Source organism: Fibroporia radiculosa (assembly GCF_000313525.1).
Source record: "Fibroporia radiculosa TFFH 294 genomic supercontigs, scaffold66, whole genome shotgun sequence".
Classification (NCBI taxonomy): Eukaryota; Fungi; Basidiomycota; class Agaricomycetes; order Polyporales; family Fibroporiaceae; genus Fibroporia; species Fibroporia radiculosa.
In genome coordinates this window covers 79,514-97,628 of record NW_012133169.1, presented here as the reverse complement: position 1 = coordinate 97,628, position 18,115 = coordinate 79,514, and the positions used below count along the sequence as shown (strand labels likewise).

At 49.7% G+C, this 18,115-nt stretch overlaps 5 protein-coding genes across 5 annotated transcripts; 1 reads left to right on the top strand and 4 right to left on the bottom strand.

The window, feature by feature from the left end:
• Nucleotides 1-14: 14 nt before the first annotated feature.
• Nucleotides 15-402, bottom strand: FIBRA_00233 (uncharacterized protein; the record flags this gene model as incomplete). The annotated part of the gene is made up of 3 exons (XM_012322132.1): nt 15-25; nt 79-217; nt 271-402. 3 exons carry the CDS (start codon nt 400-402, stop codon nt 15-17), a joined length of 282 nt encoding a protein of 93 aa, XP_012177522.1.
• Nucleotides 403-977: 575 nt separating this feature from the next.
• Nucleotides 978-6,112, bottom strand: FIBRA_00232 (uncharacterized protein; the record flags this gene model as incomplete). Its single annotated transcript, XM_012322131.1, has 4 exons — nt 978-1,697; nt 1,760-1,902; nt 1,953-5,537; nt 5,587-6,112. 4 exons carry the CDS (start codon nt 6,110-6,112, stop codon nt 978-980), a joined length of 4,974 nt encoding a protein of 1,657 aa, XP_012177521.1.
• Nucleotides 6,113-6,373: 261 nt separating this feature from the next.
• FIBRA_00231 (uncharacterized protein) lies at nt 6,374-7,773 on the top strand (the record flags this gene model as incomplete). Its single annotated transcript, XM_012322130.1, has 5 exons — nt 6,374-6,490; nt 6,565-6,586; nt 6,668-7,018; nt 7,082-7,554; nt 7,624-7,773. The coding sequence occupies 5 exons, from the start codon at nt 6,374-6,376 to the stop codon at nt 7,771-7,773; spliced, it is 1,113 nt and encodes a 370-aa protein (XP_012177520.1).
• Nucleotides 7,774-8,023: 250 nt separating this feature from the next.
• FIBRA_00230 (uncharacterized protein) lies at nt 8,024-8,834 on the bottom strand (the record flags this gene model as incomplete). Its single annotated transcript, XM_012322129.1, has 5 exons — nt 8,024-8,405; nt 8,462-8,489; nt 8,542-8,554; nt 8,608-8,706; nt 8,784-8,834. 5 exons carry the CDS (start codon nt 8,832-8,834, stop codon nt 8,024-8,026), a joined length of 573 nt encoding a protein of 190 aa, XP_012177519.1.
• Nucleotides 8,835-11,225: 2,391 nt separating this feature from the next.
• Nucleotides 11,226-16,529, bottom strand: FIBRA_00229 (uncharacterized protein; the record flags this gene model as incomplete). Its single annotated transcript, XM_012322128.1, has 27 exons — nt 11,226-11,552; nt 11,611-11,754; nt 11,806-11,826; nt 11,883-11,908; nt 11,962-12,011; nt 12,061-12,153; nt 12,211-12,254; nt 12,309-12,335; nt 12,384-12,396; nt 12,454-12,466; nt 12,523-12,895; nt 12,967-13,038; nt 13,093-13,132; nt 13,185-13,305; nt 13,358-13,508; nt 13,569-13,716; nt 13,773-13,836; nt 13,886-13,958; nt 14,012-14,132; nt 14,216-14,433; nt 14,489-14,877; nt 14,930-15,027; nt 15,080-15,192; nt 15,244-15,686; nt 15,742-15,885; nt 16,037-16,172; nt 16,227-16,529. 27 exons carry the CDS (start codon nt 16,527-16,529, stop codon nt 11,226-11,228), a joined length of 3,765 nt encoding a protein of 1,254 aa, XP_012177518.1.
• Between the last annotated feature and the right edge of the window lie 1,586 nt (nt 16,530-18,115).

The window sequence follows — 18,115 nt, the reverse complement described above, 5'->3', positions numbered from 1 at the left end:
GAGATCCGCCGCCACTATGGTGGTGCTCCGGCCTGTCCCAGTCAGCGCCGCCAGACCGGAGAGCACGGGCACACTCACTGAGGCCCGCTTGGCAGTGCACCAACACCCCCCTCCCCTTGTCCAGCTCGGCCTGGATGAAGGCGATCGCAGAGACGAGGTGCCCCAAGACGTCGGCGTCTTCTGTGTCGTCGAGGTTGATTTGGAAGCGGATAAACGTCTGGTGCGCACCGTCCGCGCGTGCCCTCGAAGGTGGGGAGAAGAAGGACGCACCTCGTGAATGGACACCCGACCGCGCATGGCCGTCAGGACGCTGCGGATGTTGTGAGCCCTCAGTGTCTCTGCGTCGAGGGCGCTCGGCAGGTCCCCAATCCATAAATTGCTGATGATCTCGTCCATGGACATGGCTCCCGGATTGTGGCAGTGGGCAGGCCGTATGGCGAGAGAGCGCGCGCGAAAGCTTTTTCGTGTCTCCGGAAGAGGCGTCCCGTGGTGCGTCCGTGATCGGAGTCACAAGAGAGCCTGAGCGGACGAGACAGACACCAGTAACGTGGTATGTGAGAGCGATGAGCCGGTCGATAGTGCAGCAGTCGACAAAGTCTCGAAGGTATCCCGTCTGAAGATGATTGCACGTACAAGGAGATAAATTGCATCACGTGGAGATAGACTCTGGCTAAACTCAATCTTTACGATCGATTGGGTACGTGCCGCACGACTCGATCAACCCTAGCATACCCCGTTCAAAATCAAGAGATCCAAATATTCGAGTTTCAATTATTGCAAAGGAGTGGCTCTGGGTTCTGATAGTTGCACAAAAAATAACGGGATACATGCAATCTAGGTATAATCTGAGATGAAATGAGCTGTAAAGGACGTAATGAACAAAATGCGGCACTAAACGAGTGTAGTAGGAGTTGAGACCAGGAAAGCAAGCAACAATTTCCAAAATATTATGCGAATATGATGCAGATTATTAGACCCTATGATTGATCATGACCTCCAGCGGATATACCTGGTACAGTTTTCGTCGACCGCCGCGTACCAAATCGAGAAAAAAATCCAGCACCCTCGTGCGATGTCGCACTGCCCGCACGCGATCGGAACGACCATGCGGGAGACGCAGGTCGAGCAACTTCCGGAACCGCCGCCTGCAAGTGTTGATCTCGTATACGCGGCGGCTCCTTCTGAACATGCTCGTGGTGATGCTCGTGGTGATGATGGTGATGTTTGCCAGACCGCCCGACGGTGTGCCGTCCATCGCAACAAGCGCGTACATTCTCTAGTCCCTCGAAACCTCCATCCGACATGGTATCATCATGCAGTTCGAAATCGAGATCCCCCTCATCATGTGCCGGAATATGCTCATACTCCTTTGTGGGACTGTGTAGATTATCATGTTCCATCCACCGAAGGTATTCGGCTGCAGGTGTACCCGAACGTTTTCCAACAGAGCCTCCGAGAGAGATCTGCGAGTGACTTCTTTGGCCGCGAGGAGTGACATTCCAAGACTCCACGCTGAGGGCAGTTCTCGTGGTCCTAGCACTACGCTGACTCTGGGGACTCGCGATGAGATGTTGGCCATTATTCTCTTCATCTGGGAGGTCTCTGTTGATAGACATCGGGCTCAGGGGAGCAACCGGCGGTCCGCCCGGGGAAGTTGTCGGCACAGCACCTGGACGCGTCAGCAGATATTTCAAAGCCTGTGCGCGAAAATTTGAATCAGACAAATGGGAAGAAAATTACTAGGAAATGGAGCACATACATTGATCCAGATATCGTGCCTCTCCTTTGTGGGCGCGGTGAATTTCATCTCTCGCTGTGGGGTGGACACGACAACGCTGTATTGATAGATACCGGGCGGCATGGGATTGGGATCAAGTACTGAGCGCACTCCCTCAACGTACGCTAGACATCGAATGAGCTCGTGTTATACTCTCAACAGCACCCAGACTCACCGCTCTTGGCACTCGACTCAATCACGTTCGACGACCCCGGATCGGCTGAACTCCAGTACAGGGTCCGAGTATACGGATGAATCCAGACGAACCGTTTGTGTCTCGTGGATCCATGACCCTTTCCAATAGTCCGACGAGTGTACTTGAATAAAAATTCGCCGATCATGGTCTGGGTAATGGCATGAATAATTGTCGGGTCCGTCGAACCAACACTCCGAGATGAGACGTCAGCCGAGCGGTCTGTAATATTTACCGCATCTGCTAGCCTTTGGGGCTGGAAACCATGATGATCGGAAGAGATGGACGACCGCTGGGAACCTAAACTGCGACCACCAGAGTTGAGAGACGTGGTAGAAAGTTCCCGTCGCTCCCTTTCTTTAATACCGAATGACATAGACGAAGGAGTCGGGCTTGACAGCGGTGCCCGTGCGGCAGCGTTCGCGGCGGATCGGAAACTGCTTGTAGAGGGTAGTTCACGCAATCCTTGCTGAGATGGGGGCATACTGGACCCATGTTGGCGCAATCCGAAGTTTCTCCCCCCTGGAACTGAAAGGGCGCTTCCAAAGGTAGGAGTAGTCGCCCGTTGAATAAGTTCTGGAGGAGGGGGAGAGGACGGACGCGGTGGGGGTATATCGTGGGAAAGCCTCTTCTCTGGTATAAACGGAGGTGGTAGCATGCTGTTAGGTGGTGGAGGTGCCCTTGGTGGTGGCGGAAGTGCCATATTTGGTGGACGAGACTTATCGACGACGCCAGGTACAGTCGAAGGCGTTCGAGAGCGAGTGGCGAAGTCGTCAAGACCAGACGAAAGAGTGGATTCAATGGATTGACGTCGGTCTGAATGAGAAGTGCGGGGACGAGCAGTAAACGTTGCATTCGAGTCTCTGATGATAGCTATGGGTGAAGGAGCGGCAACGATGGGCATAGATGTGGTCGTTGGGCCAGCTGACGATGGCGGCGAAATGAATTGGAATTGCTGTGAATTGACCCCCACACGGTACAAATTGGGTACGGGACCAGGCGCAGGCGTAGGAGGCGCAGTAACGGGGGCGAAGGCAGGAGGAGGGACCCATTCATCTGTCTGGATCGAGATCTCCTTTAGCTCGGGTTTAGGCTCAGGAGCAGATTCAGGCTCAATGATGGGAATGTCAGCTACAATGCCGTGAGATTCAGATTCCTCAATGAAGTCTGTGAGGGTCCCCACGTCCTCATATGTAGGACCTGGCAGAGCTGGGATGGAGACAGAAGGCGATGGTAGGTCAAGAGAAACCGCGGACATGGTAGGTAAGCCTTGGCGACTGGGCAGACGGGAGGCGACAATACTTTCATTATCGTCTTCACTTTCTGAGAAATCGTTGTCAGTAACAGTCATGATGGAGTGGAAGTCATTTATCGAGTCAGTAGGAGTCGGCATGGTAATACTCTGCCGCGCATCCTGGTAATCGTCGGTATCCGTCTCCATCATCGAACCCGTCTCAGTCTCCATGTCGAACTCATCCTCTGTTTCCGCTTCCGACAGGTTAAGAGATGCAGGGCGCGCATGATTTGCGTGAATGGTTATGTCACCGCTAGAATCTCCGAAAGACGACTCTCTGACAGACATGTCAACAGGACCCATGAAATGAGGAATCTCAACTTGGCTAGCTTGAATGGCCATATCGTTTACTGTAACCTCGGATGTTTGCGTTTCCATTTCGACTGTTACAGGCGGTAAGGTTTGAATTATCACGTCGGTCTTGGCCACAGGCTCAGGTTCGGGTTCAGGAATTGTCTGCACGTCAATCTCGACTGAATGAACGCCCGCAGTTTGAACCTCTGCTTGTACCAGGACAGGTTTGGAAGGCAAGACAGGCTCAGGAATGAGTTCCGTGTTCACCGAGCTCGATACTAATATCTTGACAGGCGTCATGTCCTCATGTTGGACCGCAGTGTCCAGCCTAGATGGTAGTGGTTCAACTTCCGTCTGTACTTGGATGTCCAACTTGGTCACAAGCGGGACAGGGCTGGGCTCGACTTGGATACCCATCTCTGATGTATCCGGGATGACATGAATTGGCAGTGGATATTGGACTTCCTCGAATTCGGTCTGGCAAGCAAATTCAGCGGTCTCGATAGGCCGTACGGTTTCCTCGGTAAATTCGTGAGCGATGGAATTGTCCGTGGAAGCAATACCGAAACCTAGACCAAGCTCCGCAGCCAAAGCCTCTGGCTGCCCGACCAGCGATGGAGGACGAGCTTCTTGATATGCTGCACCCCCCCTAGATCGTCGCGGGAATGTACCACCGCGAGATGCTCTGGCAATAGCCGATTGTCGCAAGGGACTTCCGTTATACTGAAATGAACTTGCAGAAGAAGACCGACGAAGAATATTGGCAAATGCGGGATCCATACCATCCACACTCGTACGATTGGAAAGTCCTTGAGGAGACGGCGATGCTTGAACATCCAATTCATCCTCCTGTATTTCTTCATCGGCAACATGTCCGTCTACCTTGAATGCAGCAGGGAGCGATGGAACTGGTGGAGGCGGTGAAGTTTCATGAGGGTCATCGTCGTTGTATTCAGACGAGGGACTGTACGCAGCCATTCCCAGTCGCTGCGTTAGCGTCAATCCGCCTCTGCTTCTACCCCGACCGCGGCCTCTGCCGACGCGGTAAGGAGTCAGATGTGGCTTCGACTTGGGCTCTTCAGCATCCTCATCCACAAATTCATCTGCCTCCTCTTCGATAGCATAACCAGGTGACGAATCAAGTTTCCGCCTGTACTCCATACGAAGCTCTTTCTCCCGCTGCAACGTCCCCTTAAGAGTGTTGATCTGCCGTTGCGCATGAGCCAAACGTTGTTGCAGTGCCTCGATTTCGTTGCTAGGATGATTCGGAGCAAGGAATGGCCTGGACGGAGACGGGTCTGGTGAAGAATCGGCGAACTCGTCAAAGGCTTCAACGGAAAAGAACGCCGTATTATCAATGTTCTTCCTGTTGTTCGTGGACGGACGGCCAGTTGTCCCAAAGACGTCCTCCTCGTCCTGATTCCCGGGAGTAAGTGCATCGGAGCTAGCGGCGCCGTTTGGAGTCAATGGAGAGCCGAAACGCGGGAATCGCTTGTTGGCCTTAGACATCTCCGCTTTCATAGAATCAAGCGACTGCTGCAGATCAGACTTATCTCGCTGTAAGCTAGCGGCATGCTTGCGAGCTTGTGCAATGTCGGTCTCATGCTTGGCTTTCAGCTCCTGGAATGAGTTGTGGTGGCGTTCGGCCTCGTTCTTATGCTGATCTACCGCTTCCCGCGCGGCTGCAAGCATTTTCGTTACACGCTTCTGCTCGCCCTCGAGTCTTTGTACCGATGCTTGTGAATCAGTGAACTGTGCGCGCAGCTCTTGCAGAGTCACTTCCAAGTTCCAGTTTTCCTCTTTGAACTTGTCAGCAGACTGCTCTTGCTGCCTTAACGCAGTCCTCAGACTCTCCACGGTCTTGTCCAGGTCATCCTTTTCCTCTTTCATATCCTGAATCGCTTTATCCCGTTCTCCAAGCAGACTCTGCAGACGTCGTACTTCAGTCAGCAAACCACTACCTATCTCAAAGGCGAACTCTGTGGCAGAGTTAGATGTGCACAACATCCGAACATGCGCGATACCTACCTACGTCATCAGCACGATGTGCCGCATTTTTTGCGCGACGTGAAGACTGAGCCGCAGAAGGTCCTGCGGCGGCTGCCTTTGACCTATCTGCTGAGCGATCAGGACGGTCAAGTTCGCGAGAGAGGTCCGCTGAATGGGCCAGCTGCTGTTTTCGGCGAAGACAGTCATCGAGTGAATTCACTTGAACGCGGGTATCATTCACCTTGGAGCCAAATGCGGTTGTGAGCTGCTCGTTCTCTTCATCCCAGGTCTTGATGATGTCGCCCAGCTCTCGGTACTTCTCTCGCACGCTTGTATCCGCATTTTCATCATCACTGTCCCCATCAAGCTCGACTTCCTGTAGCTGCCTGATTCGCTCTTCAAGCTCCATGCGCTGCGCAAGCAACTGCTGCCCGAGCGTGCCCGCTTGCTGAAGCTGCTTCTCCTTGCCATCCAGCAGACCCTGGAGGTGGGTACGCATGTCGTCAGTAGAGTAGAGCAGCGTGGGAGCGTCGACGCTGTCGTCGCCATCCGAGAATATGGGCATCGTTGCCCAGCATGCGGCAGGAGAAAGCCAGTGTTGGTTGTAAAATGTCACGCTAACGCGGCGCGTCAACAGCGTGACTGTCACACAGTACCATCCGGATCACAGCCAATCAAATTGGAAAAATTGTACGTAGCCGCTCAGACCATCCTGCTGTTCGGCTCTCGCTATCCGCTTCCACTTATCACTGTTCTCTCACACGACTTTTGTACTAGAGCTAGTGTCTATTTTACACAAACCGGAAGGCAGAAAGTCTAGTTTTCGATGCCCGAAGAAGAAGATGTCAATCCCTACGAGTTGCTCGGTGTCACTCTCGAGTCAACGGAGGCTGAAATTCGGACCGCCTATCGTCAACGTTCATTGAAAGTTCACCCTGATAGAGTATGTATCTCTTACCAACTACTGTGTGCCGACTCTTTTGAACACCATTCTCTGACTCAAGTCTTCCCCGTAAGAATCGCGGCAATCCTGATGCAGGTATGTCAATACCACCTTTTTTTCGTTCATCCCATTTGGAATGTTCTGCTCAGGCCTCATGATAACGTATCTTCCTCTCAGCACGCAAATTCCATGAGCTTAATCAGGCCTATGAACTCTTGCTTGATCCGCTTCGGCGCATGGCGCTCGACGCCAAAGTGCGCGTGAAAGAGGCGCGAAAAGCAAGATTTGCATCCTATGACAACAAGCGGAAAGGTCTTGTAGATGAGCTCGAGGCTCGCGAGCGTGCTTTCAAGAAGGCGCGAGTGGAGAAGGAGGAGAAGGAGAAAGCACGATGGCAAGAAAATGAACGTATTATGGAGGAAGGGCGAAGAATGCGTGAGGAGCGTGAGAAGGAACTTAATCGAAGGGAGACGGAGAGGTTGGCGGGGGAGAAAACGCCAATCGCTGAGGACGAACCTCCGACGCTTGGTATGTGTCTTGTGCCCACCGTGCATTCTAAATTTTTGAACAACTTCACGGGCCGTTTTGTAGGTGCTCTTGATACCACCGTCCGCTTGAAATACTCGATTCTCTCTCATCCGTTGCTTACGACACCGTCCAGTCTTAGCTCGCTCTTGGCGCCCTTTGGGTCCGTCGACGAAGTGGCCGTTGTGCTCTCGCTCAAACCGGCTCCCCCCAAGAAGCCAAAGCGGGGCACTGCTCTCGTCCCATTCCGCCAGATCGGTGGTGCGTTTGCAGCTGTGTGCGCAAGTGGGCGTGCGGATCATGGTTTGGGGAATATTGAAATTAGTTGGGCTGAGGGTAGGGAGCCCGATTTAATCGGCTGGCTGAAGAAGATGGGCAAGCTCGAAACGCCCGGAGAGCGTGAGGGTAATCGGCAACTTGAATCCGATGATCTCGCGGGGTATGCATCATCACCGAAGTCGTCTCCTGGGCAGCAAGCTACTACCCCTGCAATATCCTCATTCGTCCCGTCCTATTATTCGTCTTTTCCGTCAACTTTTGTGAGTCTCGTGCTTCCCAAATAATCCAATGGAAGGTCTCTGACGTTTCATCCGTGCACTGATGTACAGCCGGACGTGCCATCCTTGCCTGTACCTAGTTCGTCAAAGAATGCCTCCGGCTTGGATTATGAGTCACTGACCCTTATGCGACTCCGTCAAGCGGAGCGTGCTCGCCTAGAACGCGAGATTAAAGAACATGAAGCTGCCGAAGAGGCTTGACGGTGGAGTGTTCCTAACGTTTCAACTGTATTTCTGGTTTGCACGACGCACATGTACACCTTATTTTACAATCTTTACAATAGCAGCGCTATGCACTACGTTGTTAAACAGGAATTGCATATGATTCAAGAAAACTTCGAGCAATATGTTCGGCCAATATTCAGTCAAATAAGACCCGCATTCTTGCTTGTCAGATCATCGGGTCCGTGCAATTTCAGAGGCCATCCATCATATGTACATATATCTACTATTACAGTTTTGCCGTGATCGACCTGTGCGATTGCACCCTCAACTTTCCCAGCTGCTCAATGATTCCTTCTGCCTCCTGCTCTAATCTGCGCAACAAGACTTCACAGGTAGGACAATCCTTGATAAGCCCTACGCTCACGCCCAGACTCCACACACCATAATCTGGATCGCCTAGCTCATAAACCTTCCTACCGCGCTGGCCGGATACAAGGTCGCGTAACTCTTCGAATTTAGCACCTTCAGGCCGGCGCTCAAGTGCGACTACTTGCTCGGTGACCGAGTTGCGGAAAACTCGTGCAGTGTTGCGAAGAGTACGGAATATGTGAATAGTGTCTTGTTCTGTAGACGCAACGATCTTGTCCTTGATATTCTGATGTATGGGACTAGTAGGCTTCCAAATTAGTTCCAAAACTACTAGTCACCGCGTGTTTAGTCATACCTTTCTACTGTGCACATGAATCTTGTTCCTGTAAGATGTGAATCGAATGGCTCGCGCGTAATAAAATCGATGTATCATACCCATGTTTACACCCTATAGTATATAACTGTGAGTTAAGTGGCAATTGAGGATCCGGGAAAACGTACCGCTGCGCCGAGAGCTAAAGCAGCGGCTAACCCGCGTCCATCTGCAACCCCACCTGAAGCGATATAAGGAATGTTGAGCTCCTGCGCCGCACGAGCAAGCTAAGCGGAGTGGGTTCACGGCGCGCAGTCCGAATGAGGACATATCCTAATATGAGCTATGCAGACGTAGTGCTTACCAGTACTAGCCCGCCAATATCATCTTCGCCTGGATGGCCCGCACCTGCCATGGTTTGTTATTGAGCGTACACATTCAACGACAAGTCTTCAGTAGCTTACATTCAAAACCATCTATACTAAGCACATCGACTCCGAGTCGAGCGCCAGCCTAATCATTGAACGCTAAGGATTCTTGGCTTAAAGCACGAAACGCCGTACCTTGGCATGTCTTACGGTGGTACATTTGTGGATCACTATGCAACCGTGTGACTTGAACAATCTGACAAGGGGCGCAGCTTCGTTCGCCATAGCATATACGTAAGAGTGGTGTGTCACATGTAGTTTATAACATGACATGACGAGCTCACGATTACTTCCCGCCGTCTCAAAAATCTTGACACCTTCGTCGAGAGCGGCTCTGGCATATCCCTCATAATCCGGGGGATTGATTGATGGAAGTAGGGTAATGTTCACTCCAAAGTTTTGATTGGTTAATTTTCGAGTCTCTCGAATAGCCAGTCGTAGAGCGTTCGGACTAGGCTGCGTCAGGGCAGTTAAAACACCTAAGATTGGACATCTCATGAACCACCACATTATCATACATGTGGATAAAACGCACCCAATCCACCCGCGTTTGACACTGCTGCTGCAAGCTGAGGAACTCCAACCCTACATTCATGTTAGATATTCCGGTAATATTGTAAAACGTCGCCTTCATATACCATTGCATTCCCCCTTGTACGACAGGTCTAGAACCACACAGATAAGTCGTTATTTTGAAATTCAGGCTCTACCGTACTCACACCCGGATGCCGAGTAGTTTGGTTAGCGATGTTTCGAGCATCACAATTCTTTGACAGTCAATTGTTCAAAACGGTTCCAGGGAAGAACTACAAAGCCTAGTGGTATATACTTGAACGCAGATTAGCGCGCTGTTGAGTTCAAGGAAGAAGAGAGGCGACCGTGCTGCCATTATTTAAGACCAGAGTCGGCGGTACTACGGTGATGGGGAATCACAAGCTTAGGAGAACCGCGCCAAAACCGCGCTGTCACCTGCGAAGGTCACCTCGGACTGTCACATACTTAGGTATCTTGTGGCATCACAATTCACATTAGATGGGTACTTATCTCAACTTAGCGCACGCGTTATGTCATCTAAGCGATCGATACTATTGCCGGCACTGCTTGCATGCTACTTATGCTCCCAGTCGAAGGGACACGCTCAAATGTTTTCTGCTGTGCAGCCTGGCCTGGTTTCACTGTTTTCTTCCACAGGCAGCGAGCCTCTCAGCTTGTTCTCACAGCAAGTTGATCCCTCACTCCCCTCTGACTCTTTTATTTGTCTTCTTCAGGACGCGACATCCAATCCCTCTCCATCTCCCCCAGCAGCCCTGATATCTCACGTTACCGCCGACTCGGATGCTCCCATATACACTCTACAAAATACCGTTTTGCATCTCCAATCACCTACTCTCCAAACAACATTCATTCGCTGTCCATCAGTACTTCTGGCCGAGCCGCCGAGCCGCCGTAGTAGAAGTCGGGATCTAGGCATGAGGCACCCTTGGCTTCATTTCCATGTCCGTAACATGGACAAAGAATGGTCGTTTGAAGTTGGCTTGGTTGATCAATCTGGTAGGGAAGGAATTGCGCGCTGTTCTACATTCCAGGTGCTGTCCCTTTCTTAATCTGCATTCTCAAGTCTTCGAGACTATTCCGCGTGCTGCTGCGAGGCCACTAATTGTTGACGTTTTGAGATCGTATTAAATATCAGTCCCTTTTCTTGACTTAGCGCACAGTTACTGACCATCAGGCGCAGAAATCTCCACGATTGACGTTAGATAACACACAACTTCCCGTCCTTCACCTCCCACTGGCTTTCCCTTCCTCCTCTTCAAGGCCGCTTACGCCGTGGTGCATCGTTGCCCTGCACCTCCCCTCCCTTCTCCCGCATTTCTCCTCGGCAGCACTCGTCCGCTCGGTCGGACACGATAGATATCAGGAATCGGATGACGACGAGTTGGTACACACAACTTGCAGCGTTCTCAGCGATAGCATAAGCACAAGTGTCCCAAATGGGACCTATTCTCATGTTTCGTATGTCAAGGTATACGCAACCTGCAGATTACGCAGAATTTGGTTTAGCGAGGGGGGGCCAAAACAGCAACTGCCATGGGAATTCCAGCTATATGCCGCTAATTGAGAATACGTCTCGCACACGATATTCTCTTGCTGTACATGTCTTCCTGCTGGCAGCAGGCCTATACATTTCTGAATGCGATAGGGTGAGGTTATGGATCGAGCGTGTAAGGACAACGTGAAGGATATATTGTATGTATCAAGTATGATGGAGCAATCACAGTGGTATCTATGTACACAATGCATTAAGCAGTACTGCAACAGAGCAAAATAGCATATTACCGTCAATCGATAGCAGGATTCAAAACATTGTAGTACAATTCTCAAGTCGTAGCATTCGTTAGGTAATTCTTGACGGAGGACTTCAACAGCCTTAACACCTCCCTTCGCCGAACAAGATTGTTGGGCATCTCGTTCTTTCCTGCCGCTAGCCCATACAAAAAGGAAAAGTCTGCTTGAACACTTAGCGGCAATCGCCCGGACATCTTATTCTTTTGGCCTTCCATCTTCTCTCGGAAGTGTTGAGCAAAATCTTTGGAGACGACCTCCGCGCGTTCTACCACCTCGGAAGGCACACCAGCAAGACTGGCAACATGTGTTCCAAAGGAAGATGAAGCAACGCCTTCCACCAGTTTGTACAAGAAAATAAGCTGCAAATGAGGTGCCCGTCAAAATGTATGGGAACCAATACCGATGGAAACAACTCACCTCTCGCTTTTCGTCGTCCACAATAGTTTCCATATGCATGTTACGGATATTGGGATGATAAGCGAAATCATCTGTCAGGGATCCATAATGCGTCGCAAAAAAGGAAAGAGCGAGCGTATGCGTGGCCAATTGATGCAGAACAGCCTATCGTTTCATTGGTTAGTTGAACGGATCGCATAAATGCCATCTACGCACTCCCGCAATTGCCATGCCATCCTTGTCAATCAGATGAGAATCTCTATCGCGTACTGGGCAGTAGTACGCGAACTCACATAGGTTGATGTTCCTCGACCCAATTCTTCATAACCAGGTCAGACTTCCGTAGATGTAAAGATAAATCATGATACTTACCATCTAAAATGACGAGAGATTTGGGTGTTGCATCACGCAGAATTTTGCAACTGTGGAGTTTAAGTATTATCCCTCTGAAGAATAATCAAGTAAACATACCATTCATCCATTTCAACTTTGAATGTGCTCGCACTCGAGAACATGTTATCATAAGCCCCCATGCGAGTCAAGATGGAATCAACAGGACACAATCTAAGTGAATTGTCAGTCAACTAATGACGCTGCAACTACAGGAACGATAATGATCACCTTGCTCTTCGCGCCGGTACTAGCATACCGAGCTGTGCCATGATCTGTTACAACAATAGTTAACCAGTTCCATTCGTGGCCGAGCAGACCATGCGTACCACTCCAGTTGCAGTCATACGCATTGCCTAGAGTACAATCAGGCTCCGTACACGAGAGCTCTAAGCGCCACTTACTGTAGACTTTCCTCTGATGCGAGATGAAAGTGGATCAGAAGTGAATAAGTAGCTTCAGTGCGCTTCTCACCCCATGTTCGGTCCTAACGAAGAAAAACAGTATAAGTTATACCTCCCGTATATCCAACTAGCGTTTTACCTGTCAATAACGCGAGCCGCCCTACACCATCACCCAATTTGACGTCGTTCGGAATGAAATCTCCTCTTAGTCCTGTTGCGATACTCAAGGCGGGGTGTCGCAGTTCCTCAAAATCAAACCATGCAGTATCACCTTCAACAAATTCGGGTCTGCAGCAAGGTTCACCAAGTGCACTGGAAGCCTTTGCAAGACTGAAGAGACAGTCAAGCTCCGCTAAAACCCGAACAGCACGTAGCCAGACACTTCGGTCTGCATCGAACTCGGCATAGAGCCTGGCCTTGAACTCCTTGACAACTGTATTACGATTCTCGCGAGCTTCTTTGAGCTTCCGGATGGTAGGCGCTAGAAAAGGTACGATGTACCGCGTTACAGCCTATCAAACATTTATCAGTTCAACCAAGGTTGGATGCCAATAGACGTCGCAAATAGCGAGACGGATCTAACCTTAGTACCACCACTCTTGGTCCAGTCTCGTGGAACATCTTCACTAGCCTTGGTTTGTACTAAATAAATCTCCTATGTGTATACTAGAAGGTAAACATCGATCTAGCTCAATCAAAGTATCTTCACCTTGGTACCCTGGGCACTGTGCCAGTAGGATAACTTGATACTGCAAATATTTTAGCAGAAAAGAACGGCTATCTAGAAACAGCAGGGCTTACCCCACTTTCTTCTCTAATCTTTTCAACGCATCATCGAGCTCTGTTTCCAAGACTTGAATTTCCTCCATAACCTCATCGAACGCCTCGTCCTTTCCGTCTTCAGGAATCAGCTCGTCAGCACCTAACACAGTCGTCAATGGTTCATTATTAATTTTCAGTTCTAATCTGCGTACTTTCTCCAGACTTCTTAAACATAGATTTCACATGCTTGAGATTAGGCAGGAGGTTCGGCGCAGACCTCAGCAGTCCCAGAATCGTCTTTGATTGGAACGATTCTGCAGTATCGGCGAGTTCGGCGAGTCCCACACTTAAACCTTTAAATGCCTGTATGAAAACATAGATGAACTTTCAGCTGATGACCACAGATTGTGCGGTACTGCACACCTCCAGAACCTTCAAAAAATCTTTGACTTTACAGTTTTTGGCATGAATGCGAGATACAACACGTTCGAGATCCGGTAGGCCTTTCGCAATCTTGGTGAAGTCTTGTTCAAATGTGGGATGATCTAGCAGATCTTGCACTGCATCAAGCCTTCCGCGGAAGATGATTAGCCTTGTCGGCTGACGTAGCAGGGGGAATGGTCAAACCGAGCAGTGATGTCCGAAACTTCGCGCAATGGCATACAAAGCCAGATGCGAAATAGACGCTTTCCTACACAAAGATGACTTTTGTCCCGAGGGTTCATTTCAAAAAAACGTACCTGAAGGTGTAATACACCGTGACAGCTGCTTCAACAGTGAACCCTCCTCTGTGCCTTCGCTGTTCAATAGGACCTGTACGGGTACGATGAATATTCAGTCGGACATTCAAGACAAGAGACGGGTACTTCAATATGCGCTAATGTCTGACCATCCAGGACCAGGCCTTGACCTCGTTTCATAGGGTCGTAAATGTTGAAATTCTTCATGCTCAAAATATCTTTATCGATGTTGAGCGTATTGAGATACCTAAAGCAAATATGTCAAATTCATTCCGGACTGCGTGAGGGCGCGCGCACCATATCATCGAACCTAGTGCTTCTATAGCGCACTTGCTGCCCGCCACATCTCTGATAGCAGTTGGTACAGTGTCCGTCAGGCCGTGAATCGAGTGAAGGTCGGCGTTGTCGTCATCAGCAGGGAACAGTCTAGTGAGTTCCTTGAGAGTTTTCTCGTACGCCAAGCCCTCGCTTTCACGCAAGCTTGTCCAGAGACAATTTCCCGGTAGAATGACCTTCAAAAGACGTGTTGTCGACACGGAAAGATTACCCTGACACAAGGACAAAGGTGTGAATCTCGATGTAAGAAGACGATTGGACCAATACCTTGGTGAAAATGATCTCCTTAGGCCTCAGTTGTCTCATCATCGTCTCCAATCGCGTTCGACACACATCGTCCTCGAAGGTACTTAAGTTAAATTCACTGGTCGAACTATCCAGAACGCAGATACCGAAGCCTTGTCGTCCGTCCTTGTCCGCTTCAATATCTTCCTCTCGAATTGACACACAGTGACCGGCTTGTTCGTCAGTAAGAAGTTCAGCATCGACGAGGGTACCGTTCGTGTACACCTTATTCAGCTCGCGCCGAACTATTTTATCCTTCGCTTTGTCTTCGGCAGCTACACTCTTCGTCTTTCCGCCTTTCTTGTCAGCGGCAAGGCGCATCTCAGCGCCCAGCGCGGTTTCTGCCTGATCAACTCGCCCGACTTTGTACCCTATGTGTGGTATAAGCCATCATACTTGTAGAAAGGTAATCCCAATAGTCACACGCCTTTTGCAAGGAATTTGGCGGCCCAAAAATTGAACGACATCTCCGGAACGCCAACCTGTCCGATTCAACTGCAGTCAGCGGTTCTCTGGTGAACCTATCATAATAATAAAATCCATGCCATGCTCATTTTGACACGTTGCGTTAACTTGAGATCAAATTCTGTATGCCCAATTCTAGCATCCTCTTCATAGAGCTCCAGAAATTTGCCCTTCTGAAAAAATAAAATGGTGTCGAAATGATTCTGCTTGATCTCCCAGAACTGTAACAGTGTTGTCAATATCTGGCTGATACGAGGTTCGGTGTAGCTTACCTGCTTCTCAAACGGTGTAAATTCCTTCCAGGCTTTGGCCGGGACATAAAGTGTACGTGGATCATATCCTGGCTCGCCAGGACGTAGTCCATCTTTGTCCCTGACATCTTGGAGAAATGAGAAAGGATCTTCGATATTCTTCTTCACTGCCTTTTGCTGCTGTGCCCGCTGCTCTGCTGCTGTTAGGAAGGTATGACTGCCGTTTGGATTGGTATCTCTCCCTAGTTGCGGACGCTGGACCTTCCTCGTAGATTTCGTCTGCGCCGGGGCATCAGATTCAGCTTCGGAAGTAGCTGAGGAACGGACGCTTGCGGCAGACGATGAAACAGATGCGCGAGAGGATGCGCGAGAATTCGAGCGCTGGCCAGCATGATCCTCGTGATCTTCGTCGATATCGTCTGGAACAATAAAATCGTCGTCATCGTCACTCACGACTCTCCGTTCTGTTCAATAAATCCGCGTAAATGAGAGAGAATAATCAACGAAAAGGTCGCATACTCTTTGTTTTCGCAGGTGACTTCTTGAATTTAGTCAGACGTTGACTGAATGAGTTAAATCTGCTCCTAGATTCATCGTCATCGTCATCGCTAGCCTTTTCGTCTCCAAAAGACACAACGGAGACACGAGGCTTCTTCGTTCCATCTATCAAAATCTGTTAGCAGGTAGGCCAACACAGTGATTTAAATCGGTGAATAGGATGCGCCCCAGGAAGTATTCCAGAAACTTAGTGCCAAGTAATGCCCAGCGCCATCGCAATTATGGTTAAGGAGTACGAGGAATGGTTAAGCCTCACCACCAGAAGGTTGATGTTCCATAGGGTCTGGAGAGCGTTTGCGGGCGGATAATCTTTTCTTGTACACAGTAGCATTGATACTTCTCCCTTCCTCATCAGAATCCTCAACCACAAGTTTTCTCTTCAGACGCGACGTCTTAGATGAAATGCACGTAAGAACAAAACGTCAACCAAAGTAACAAGAACTCACAGGCCTTGAGATATCCACATCGTCCCCCTCATCCGATATCATGTCAACGTCAATTGGATCACTCGTCGGAGGAGTGTCTCTGCCGCTCCAGCCATCTGAGCTGCGTGTATACGTCGCGCTTGTAATGCCGGATGACTGAGAGTTAGCTTTAGCCAGTGGTGTGTGTACTTCTGGGATAATCGGATCTGAAGACAGGGCAGAATCTCTCGCACGAGCTTTAGTGGTCGATGTGGCCTTCCGTTTTGAATTGGGGTCGCTGCTGGAGCCGCTCTCCTGGCCGGCGGGTTTACTAAAGAACGACATGAGACTTTTCTGCTTCATTTTATCCGTCGATTGGGATTTATTTGAAGCCATTGGTCCAAGGTTAGCGATGAGGTTTTCGCGTTTCGATAATGGTGAAGTGCACAGACGTCGTCACAACACCCAATTCGCGGAGCGCGTATTAGATGCGCGCCTATTAACGCGTTATTGACACGTATTTGGCTTGTGAAATGTAAACGCTCAACGTTCAGCGCTTCAGCTACCAGCGCGCAGTCACAATATTGTCTCTAAGATTGCATTATAAAACGCCTCGTCTTGGCCCGATTGAAATAAATATTCAATGGGAGGTAACGTTGTGAGCGGTTCGGTGGATATGCTGACAAAATCCCATCAGTTGCGACGGTTGCATCGCGGTGCTGACTAGGGATCCGCCCTCCGGTACTTCAAATTTGTGCATACATTGGATACCGTTATAAGCTAAGACGCGTCTGTTTCTTTACAGAATCTACGATATTCCAATGGGGATCAAAATGATACTTGTGGCGCGCACGTTTTCGGCGACTGGTATTCATTCATGCCTGGCTCACTTACTTCCATGTTGAAGCACGTGTCTACATCGCGCGCGTTCTCGATGGTTACAGGTAATGGGAGCCTCGATTGTATGCACGCGGTGAGGACAGATTATACCCAAGCTGATGATTCTCCTCCCACTCGGTCAAGGAAAGTACCATATTCATTGCCCAGCATGCCCCCCAGGACAATTTACTGGTCTTACAATCACTTCCCATCTCACCAACCATGGCTTTTCATCGCCGTTGTGAGCACTTATGATGACTATTGGCACATGATAACTATATTGCTCGGATGATTATTATGCGACTGGAGAGAACGAAGTCAACTTGTATCAGCCTTTATCAGTCGTCAATCAACGGCATCATACAGCGGTTCTCGACGCCAAGCTCCTTTTTCTCCGTTCAAGGACGCTGCGCAAAATCTACTCTACATGTTGTACAGCACATTCCCCGGGGACGTTACAAGGTAAGTATTCATCAAGTGATAGCCGTAAATATCATCAAATAATCGCACGAGCCTATCTTTGTTTGATCTGGAGTCAGAGAGCACGAATAAGCATCAAAGGCTTGCAAACCCCAGATACCAATCCAGGCATCGCGGGGCTCGATCAAATTTGAAATTGAGATAGCAGTAACTGTTCGAAGCCACAGCCGCATTGCAGATATATGTGCTATACTGATACAGTAGAATTTGCTCTGACACAGCTTCTGTGCGAAGATGCCACGACTTGGTGTTAAGCACTCCTCATGATCTCGTTTGATTGGGTGAGGCGTATACCTTCCAATGTTGTGTTATCGGCAACGTAACATAACCTCATCTCAATGCAAGTTCAATCCACTCAGGTATAATTCATAATGCCTTGTGAGATGACAAAGTCAGCAGCAAAGGAGCGAAAGGAGGAGGAATTTAACTCATTAGCCATTTGTGGATGGACTGCCAGATCTTTCTTTCCTGCGCCCCCCTTTATTGCCCGCGTGGGCCTTACAACATATGTGCAGCAATATGAGGTGGAGGTGCCGGGGTGAGCAGCCCTATAGCGAATGATACATGACACC